This window comes from Sinocyclocheilus anshuiensis, unplaced genomic scaffold (genome assembly GCF_001515605.1).
Source record: "Sinocyclocheilus anshuiensis isolate Anshui unplaced genomic scaffold, SAMN03320099.WGS_v1.1 scaffold2178, whole genome shotgun sequence".
In the NCBI taxonomy this organism is placed as follows: domain Eukaryota; kingdom Metazoa; phylum Chordata; class Actinopteri; order Cypriniformes; family Cyprinidae; genus Sinocyclocheilus; species Sinocyclocheilus anshuiensis.
Window position 1 is genome coordinate 555,351 of NW_015559171.1, and position 10,072 is coordinate 565,422.

At 35.4% G+C, this 10,072-nt stretch overlaps 1 protein-coding gene across 1 annotated transcript; it reads left to right on the forward strand.

Annotated features, from left to right (window-relative positions):
* Positions 1-2,820: 2,820 nt before the first annotated feature.
* On the forward strand, positions 2,821-4,752 carry LOC107681567 (protein S100-A12-like). The gene is made up of 3 exons (XM_016477875.1): positions 2,821-2,923; positions 3,533-3,664; positions 3,956-4,752. Exons 1-3 carry the CDS (start codon positions 2,891-2,893, stop codon positions 4,127-4,129), a joined length of 339 nt encoding a protein of 112 aa, XP_016333361.1. The 5' UTR covers positions 2,821-2,890; the 3' UTR covers positions 4,130-4,752.
* The last annotated feature ends 5,320 nt before the right edge of the window (positions 4,753-10,072 follow it).

Sequence of the window (10,072 nt, forward strand, 5' to 3'; positions counted from 1 at the left end):
ATATATATATATATATATACTTTTTATTCAGCAAGGACAAATTAAATTGATCATAAGTGAAATATTTTACATTGTTACAAAATAATATATTTCAAATAAATGCTGTTCTTTTGAACTTTCTAATTAATTAAAAAATCCAGAAAAAAATGTATCACAGTTTCCACAAAAATATGAAGAAGCACAACTGTCTCAACATTGATAATAATAATGTTCCTTGAACACCAAATCATATTAGAGGATCACTGGACACTGAAGACTGGAGTAATGATGCTAAAAATTCAGCTTTGCCACCACAGGAATAAATTAAACATTTTCCTTTATTAAATTTAAATGTAATAGATTTAAATAGAAAATAGTTATTTTACATTTTAATAATGTCACAATATTAATTTTTACTGTAATTTGATTAAATAAATGCAGCCTATAGTGAACATAAGAGACCTTTCAAAAAGACAAAACTGATCCAAAACCTTTGAACAATAGTTATCTATTAGGTATTATCTAAAAGTAACATTTTAATACACTTACTCAGTGAATATTTAAATTTCTCCTCCAGAAATATGGTTTTAACTAAAAATTAAATTAAATGTCATGGGGGGAAAAGTAAATAAATCCACACACTCCCCATCTTTTTGCAGCCTACCAGGGGGTGCCATCATAGCCAGGCTCCTGGATATCGGTAAAGAATCGTGCATGGCCTGTGGCAAACTGTTAGAGACGAGAGGTCATAATGATGAAGTGCATATCTGCCCTACCCTTCGCTGCGCAGATTGGTTTTCTCGCTCTAGAGAAAGGACTGATTTCAGAACATCTATAACTGGCAAAAAGAAACAGACTGTTATACCAACCTGCTGGACAAAATTATTTCCTTTCACAGGTCATTATACTGCTCGCTGTGCTTCAGACTGATGGGGAAGCTCTGTGCTATCTATCTGAATGGCACCCCTCACATTCCACGAGGACCAAGAGCTTTATGTCTCATGACAGAACAATGATAAACATTTTTGATATGAATATAAGTTAAGCTCTATCGACAACATCTGTGATAGCAATAATACCAACAAAGACACTGTCACTGTAAGCACACTTTTTTCAACAAGGACGAAACAGTCTAGTTTGTGGAATCGGCAGCTTGTATTTTTAACCTGGCATATTCATTTCAAGGTGTTGAGGGCATATTATATATTATAGAATTATTACTAAAGAAACAGATTTTGCACTACATACAGCTCAATTGAACAAATTCATTTCAGTTAGCCTAGATCATTATTCTGATTAGCTTTTATTTTGCCATTTTGTAAATGTACAGAAAAGTTCTACACATAAATACTTGCATTTGTGAGTTTCAGAGACTCCAGTGATGAGGAGCAAGCAAGTTTATGGGAGACCGCTATAGGTGAGCGTGATTTGACCAAGTACAACATGTTCCTGGATCAACATCCTTGTTGATCCTGGAACAACATTCCAATTAACCAATCAGAACTGAGGGATAACTTTTCAGGAAATATCTGTTTTAGGCTTATGATCAGGGTTAGGTGCTTCTACACCCTTGTTAAAGTCACCATGAAATCAAAATTGAAAATTCTTATTTTTTTAATGGAATACTGTAGTGTTTATTATAAATAATTTATCCGTGCACTTCATTATTTGTTTTTTATTCATATGCCCTCATAATCTTTAAAGGGGTGGTTCATTTGCTTCTCAATCGGGCTCAAACTGATAAGCTATATTAACGATGTTGTTATTTACAATACAACCGGAGCACATGCCGCTGAGGTGAGGGACGTTTAGACGCGCACTAGAGGCGGTTTAGCCAATCACAACACACTGGGCTAGCTAACCAATCGGAGCCCATCGCCTATTTCTGAGGGCGGGGCTTCGTAAAAACAGGAAAAGATCAGTCCGTTTCTCAGAGAAGGGACAGAGCTGTGTGGAATAAAGGTAAATTATGAGAAAAATAATGTGTTTTTTAAAAAACTAAGCATTAACACGTTAGACTGCACCCCATAAACACAATCAAGCCTAGAAAAAAAAACCCAGTGAACCACCCCTTTAAGACTTCTCTCTATTCCTTAGTAAAAGTTTGTCTCAGCAGCTTTGTGAATAGGTTTTAAGAGAAAACTCTTAGCTAAACACTTTTACTGCTATTTTGGAGAACTCTCAGTGATAAGATAAAAGGTTTTGTGAATACGGGCCCAGGTGTCCAGAGTAACTGAGCAGCTTTGTCACATACTTTTGAGTTAAACAGATGCACAGGGCATCTTTCAAACTAGCAGTATTACCCTTGTCTTTTTTGTATGTGTTTCAGTATTTCTGATCAGGATCATTCTATATGGATCAACAACACCAAAATGTCGAGGTTAATAACAGAGTTTAAGGCCAAAGCTGCTTTATGCTTTCACAGATTCTTTGGTGTTGAATATAAATCTGTTATGTTATACCAGTTAAGAGTAGGCTGTGTGTTTTTATTATATTTTATCGCTTTGTCCATACTGCAACATAGGCATGCATGATGAAACTACAAAAAATGTTCACATGTTATCTCATGTAATCTCATCACATCTGTCAGAATGCGGTTGGTCTGGTTACATTACATTTACATGGTTATCGGAGGAATGTTGAGTATGAGCTGCAGTTTCTTAACAGTAAAACAAATATTTTAACTATTTCCATCTTTTTTACATTAAACTAAGAAATACCAGCCAATCTCTGTGTCTATCGCAAATTAACACATATTCCGTACACAACATATTCCCATATAAACTCTCAACACTATAAAAGCGTGAACATCCCCCTCGTGCGCGTGAAGAGTGGGCGGGTCGGAGGCGCGAGGCACCGCTGGTCAGGTGATGAAATACCGTCACTTCACTTCACCTGCTCTAGTTTCCGCATGGGACATAAAACAAGCCCAATGGACACACAGGTAAGCTTTTATTTTTGTTGTATTTAAATAGTTTATGTTTTCGTTTACTTACAAGATCCACTTGTAGCTATATTTCACCAATATATTTTCTTCATAATTTCCCCTCGATATTGCAAACGCAGAAAATGAATGAAATGTAGTTACTTTGATAAAATGTAATTTATTTGTATTCTTAATCTGGTCAATGTGGACTAATCGCAGTCGTGCAAATGCAATTGCAAGTTACATTATTTTAAACATTATACATAAACAGTATGAATATTTTTATGGTAATTTTAAATACGCTAAAACTAAAAAAAAAAACGATTTTACTTGTAATTTGCTTTTATGTGTCTTTTTTTTTTTTTTTGTGACCAACGCCCAAAGTAGATGTCAGTCATGCTAAACAGTACAGCACAGGAATGTATTGTAAGAGTAGCCTAGATAGAGGTAGTAACAGGTCTCTACAGCTCCTGTTCACCAGCAAACAAAGGGATTACAACTGATAAATGGAGGATTTAATGAGGAATGCAACAAAGCCTTGCCGTTATGTGTCGAAGGGTGGTTTCTGTCAATGAGAGATGTTTCTTTTTAGCTGTGCTTGAGTCTGAAACTATTCTCACTCTGTAGTACACAGATCTAGAATTGGCCATAAACACCTTGGTCAAAAACTTCCATTCAGCATCTCCTACTAATGCTGACACGCTCACAGCCCAGGAGTTCCAGAGCATGATCTCCAAAGAGCTGCCCACCATGGTGAAGGTAAGTCAGGACCTACAATCCAATCGTGACACCACTTAAGTACATTTCAGTCTCTCAAAACCTATTATAATATCAACCTAAAAGCTAAATTGCCATAATCAACAATGGTTTACTTCCCAGCAAACAGAGAGCATTCTCAGAGCTTTGACAAAACTTAAATTTCTTAGAACATATTTTTGTTAGCTGGGTTGATGTCATTTTGTCCAGGACAGACCAAAATTACACTTAAAATAAATATGAGAAATGATCATGATAATCTTTAAGTTTCCCACACCCTCTATTCTCTTTCAGACAGCAGGGGACCAGGAAGGACTCAACAAACTCCTGACGGAACTGAATGTGGAAGAGGGGAAGGGTGTCGCATTCAAGGATTTTTGGCGATTGGTTGATTCTCTGGCCACTGCTCAGTTTGGATTGCTGAGCAAAGAGAAACAAGTGAAATGTGTGAAATGTAGTCTGATGTAAGACCGGCCCTGAGTAAACAAGACCGATCAACATTGTGTCGGTGTCCACCACAGCCCTGAGAAAAACACATCAAATCAGCAGCTTCTATTTCCCATCACCCTCTGCAATACTGTACATGTCACTCTATTGGATTCTTTGTTATATTCGCTGAGGTCTTATAATAATTAAGTGTTGTTACAGAGCTTCCTGAATAAATACCCAACAAGCCCTTACGAGACTGTGAGTAATCTCTTTCATCTGTGTAACCTGAGCCACACCTGCCTGGCCAGTAAGATCTAGTGGCTAATTTACTTCCTCATTTGTTCTGGTGCTGCAGGTTTTTGTATTATTGTCACTTTCAACCTGCCCAATCTTTTTTCTTTTTTTTTTACTTTTGTTTTACATACATGTACAACTGGAAATTATTTGTTATGTGTTTTGTTTGATGTGACAACTGTGATCATATTTGATATAACTGTGGGCCACAAGTCTGTTTGTGCGGACTGACATGCATCGCAAAAGAGAAAATGTGAGCAAAATCTATTGTAGAGGGAAATGGAGATGTGACACCACATATTCTGTACTGTAGTTAACTTTATGGTAACAAAATGTGATTATATGTGTTGATACTATTAAATATGTGCTAAAGGTTTCTCAGTCTGAATGATCTTTGAAGTTTACAGGTGTAATGAAAGTGCTCTTAAAATTGATGGAGATGGTCTTTATTGATCTACTTACTATTTAACGCTGATGTTAAAATGTCCAAATTAAAATGTGCCAAGACCATTTTAATTACTTAAAAATATACCAAAAAAGCATCAAGGTGAAACTTCATGATTATTTAAATTGAATGATAATTAAAAAAACATTCTACATCACTTATGTTTGTGTAAAGAACCTAGATATACAACATAAAAGTAATGGTGGAATAGAGGATACAAATGAGGATGTATTTTTAATACCGTAATAAGTTGTGATGTAGGGAATACTTCTTCAGTGTCTAAACTTCTACATGATTCAGTTGAGAATCTCAACAAAAGTTTATGATCCCTATTTATTCATATCACACATTTTAAGCTAAACTTTCATAAACTCACAATGTACACTGCAGTCCCCGGACTCGTGGCGTCCTGGACACCAATATTTGAACAATTCATAGATGATGAATCACTGGCCATCTGAGATTTTGATATATAGAGAGAGATTTTTTTTTCTTTTATTGTATTGTTTCTCATGCTGACACGGAGTGTATGTGTTTTTGCTGGGGTCAAATTGACCTCAAACAGAAATTGTATTCTTTAGAATTAAAGATGTAGGCCTATGAAATGAAAAGAGGTTTATTTCAAAATCAGTATTATTATTTTTACATGTACATCATAACACAACAAGAGGGTTTAACTTAAAGTTCAAAAATAAAAGAAAAACAGACATTAAAAAAAAGATGACATGGAGGCAAAAGCATCTTTTGCTGGAAGATGCTGATGCAACTAATGATGGTTTGTCATTAATCACCTTTATGCTAAGAGTACAGATACTTTATTGTTCCTTAAATTTGGTACACCTTGGTTCTCTCCTGTCTTTTGCTCCTCATTCATAAGATCCATTTATATTCATTATATTTAACCACTGATTTTAAAAAGTCAGCTCTATTTAGCACATTTTTGTGTTCTGCTTTGGACTCTGCAGTTGTACTGCATATATATGATATACAAGAGGTCTGCAGCTCTGAGCATATGAGAACTTTTCTGGTCAAACTAGTTGAAAGACAATGGTGGTTTAGTTCCTTGAAATAAATACAATATGAAAACCATTTCACTTATGTTTTTCACTTCCTCCATTTTCTTATTTTTAAATGACGTCTGTCATGGACTTCGAAAGTCTGCACAGATAAGAGTAAGAACAGAGGTACATGTCTCATTAAACTACATATCTGTAACTGATGAAATATTATATTTATCCTATATAAAACATTTTAATTCGTTACTTGTATGTTTGTGTAAGCTATTCTGCCACGTTTGAGAGCCAGGTGCATTTTGAAGGCCTCAAGATCAAACTGACTGACTGTGTAGGCCTTATAGCCTACATGACTGCGCTTATGAATAGAGAATAGAGAAGGAAGAACCGGAGATGGGAGATGCTATACAGGATGAGAAAGTGCAGAAATGTTTAATGTGTGTAAAACTCATTCAAATCCTAACAGCTCCTTAAAATCCTAAAATGTATGTGCCTCTGCAACCTTGGGCACCTGGAAAGTGGTAGATAAGAGAAGTTATCTTTTGACAAACAGACTAGCAGGTGGTTTTCTACAATGAAAGAGGTGTTATGAAAACGAATAAACAATTGTGGAAAATACCAGGAATGACGTATCAAAGAATGCTCTGAACGCTCATTGGACAGTGACCGATAACGAAACTGTATAAAGATGTCAGAGACAGATTCAGACGTTCTGCAGGCATCTCGGCTTTGTTGTCTTTTTGCAATAAAGTCTCATTTTGACTTCTGGAACTCTGCCTTCTGAGCATTATTTTGCAAGATAGAGAAGACTTTTCTCCACAACATAACAACAGAGAGATATTTAGTAAGACCTGCGTAAATTATTTCAGAAGAAAAGTCCAGGTCCTAAATGCCTTAAATGTTCATTCGATGGCTGATAGAGAGAAACAGCAATAGAGTTTTGCACTCAGTCTCTTCAGGTATTTGTTCATTTGGACCTAATCATGATAATGGTGCGAAATTCATGTTTCTCCAAATATGTCTACTCTCTAACCTTCAAAAGGCAGAGGGAAATAACAGACATTGGACTAACTTCAAACAAAAGTATGCCACAAAAACAGATTAACAGAGCATTTAGTAAAATTGATATGCAAGAATACACACATACTAAAACAAAGCAAATAACAAAATGCCATAATAGCGGTCATAAGAAAAACAATAAGATCGGCTAAATGTTTTTTTCTTTCAGTTTGATCATTAGTCATGTAATCATAAACCCTTTTCGCTGATTTTTATTTTATTTTATTTTAATGTATTTTTTTCAGGTCACGGAGTATGATGAATTTCAGAAAGCAACTCCTGTCATGGCCACCCTGCTGTTTCCTGTCTGCAGTCAGCTTTGTCTGGCAGGCTGACATAATCCTGTTCACCCTTCCATTTAGGCTTTAGCGTCTTGCAAGTCCATTAGCTGGAGGCAAAACAAAGCGATAACTGGAGGCGGCCAATACAGACCAGCACAGAGTCGTCTGTGCAAGTGCAACCCCTAACCTGAAGCAGCAATACTTGCTTGGGGATATTTAAATAATATGTGTACTGCGTTAGGCTAACCGAGACTTGTCACAGAACTTACATATTATTGCCCTTTGTTGGTTTTGATTGCTTCTATTGTTCTATAAGTCGCTTTGGATAAATTGTCTGCTAAATGACTAAATGTAAATGTAAATAAGTTATTTTTATATTGTTTTTACATTTATATATACGTTATAAGAAAAATTGTACTATAAAACAGTATTACCTTGTGGGTGATTTTCACGAAATATTCAGTTTGACACTATGTACAAACAAGTCAAAAGCATATTATTAAAAGCCATGCGATTAAAAAAAAGCCATCTTTTTTGAAGTACCTTATTATAGCGCCATCTAGTGTCAGGTTGAGGTGTGTCTGTGCAACGTTGGGTAGCGGTGCATGTGGGAAGATGAAGAAAATCAATGCAAACACAATAGCGTTCCAGCACCTTCAGTGATTTGACCCCTAAAAAGATGCATTCCTCACATGCTGCCAGCATTCGTAAAGTAGACCTGATACCCAACCTAGAAACACTTAACATCTTAAATATTGCTGGTTAGAGCTTGATTATTTAGCGTTTAGCTTAGCTGATTTTAAGTTTTATGATTATTTTTACATTAACTGCTTTGTATTGTAACCAATAAAATTGCATTTTTATTACAACTGCCTCAGATTATGAAAACCAAGGCTGTAAGAAATCGTTTACCAAAAATGAAAATTTGCTGAAAATGTACCCACCCTCAAGCCATCCAAGATGAGTTTGTTTCGTCATTGGAACAGATTGGGAGAAATGTATCATTACATCACTTGCTATAGCATTTAATTACCAATGGATCATTTGAATGTGAATGGGTGCCATCTGAATGAACATTCAAACAGCTGATAAAAACATCACAGTAAGCCACACAACTCCAGCACCACTTACAACTGAAAACAGACAAAAACAATTTTAAACAAATATGTTGGTGGATTTTGATGTGAGAGGACAACAAGGGATGGACTTTTTTTTACTGGAGGAATCATGATTAGATGGGCTACTGGTGTTTTAGCCAGAAACAATGATTTAAAGTTAAAACCATAGATATGTATATAGCCTATATACATATCTATGGTTAAAACACCCTATGGATTTGTTGCTTACAAACATGCAGCTTTTCACTTCAAGTCTTTGGCACATTAATCTTAATTTTCAACAATATTCAATATTCACAATCACAAATGTAATTTTATATTGACTACTGCAGAGGATCCATTAGTGAGCAACTGATGTAATACTAAATTTCTCTAAATCTGTTCCAATGAAGAAACAAACTAACCTACAACTTGGATGGCCTGAGGGTGAGTAAATTTTCAGCAAATTTTAATTTTTGGGTGAACTAAAAAAGAAAAACCACAAGTGAGTCTTCTATGTCAAGAACTTGTATGTAATCTGCAATTACCTGTCCCACGTTCAATATATTCCCTAAATGTATTAAACATGTATTTAAGAATTCGTTTCTCATCAATGCACTCCTCCAAAGACAAGTAGGCATACAGACTTATCTCTTCATGGAAATCCACCCACTCCTTCCAGGACATAAATAAACCAGATTCCACTCTGTTCTCTACAAGGCTACAAATATATAGTATTCCTCAGGTTTTTTATTTCATTGGGTGGAGCATGCTGGACTATTCATCAGTCTACCCTCTGACAAGTTAAAAGCATTGGAAATGTTAGTACCAACTCCTTAGATCACAGTTTTATGGAGTTTGTAACATTTTATATAGATTTAAAATATCCAGTGTATGTAGCCTAACTGTTTTGTTGTTTGGTTTTTAAAAAAATGTACAAAACTTCTTAAGTAACAATTATTTCAAGTTTTTTTTTTATCAAGCTGAAGCAAGACGCCATCAATCTACTGGTACAACTACAGCATTTTTCTATTCATAATGCTACAAGCCACAAATAATTTGACTTTAAAGCTGTCATGGAAAGTGCTATAAAGTTTGTCTTTGTCCTAAAAATATACTCACAAATTGAAAACACACGGAAACGTTCAAAACAATACGTGAAAAGAATTAAACTGAAACTAAAACGAAATAATCTACTACAATTGTGACATTGCCAATAGTTACTGTATATCTCACGTTCGCGGTTCCACCCGCTTCGTTTTGTTAGGACACGCCCACTATATGAGGAACTAATGAATATTCCATGAGGCCTCACCATAGACATAATAAATACCTAGACACCTCATTGGCCGCTTTGAGCCATTGCTGCGATACGTCAACGCGTCCGCCATGTTTGTGAAGGCAAGACTGCCTTAAAAATAAATGGAGGTAAACGGAGGAGCTGCGGTTTTTTCTGGATAAAAACACGATAACGTTTACATTTATCAACCGATTTCAGAGGTTTGTGATCTACATGGAGTTAAAAATAACTCTGCCTCCAGTTATTTAGTTAGGTTTGGAAAATTATTAATTTTCGTAAGAAATTGTGAAAACTCACATTTGTCTCACTTGTTGATTTGATTGATTTTTTTGGTTTACAATTCTAATGTTAATGTAGTATAATTTGAATGTACATTCAATTAAATTAAGTTGTTTCATTGTTTTCTCTGTGTTCAACCCCAACATTTGAGCTTTTCTTGTGCTTCAGGTCAGAACACAGCTCATTCCCTTTGAAATACTGGAAGAAAATCAAA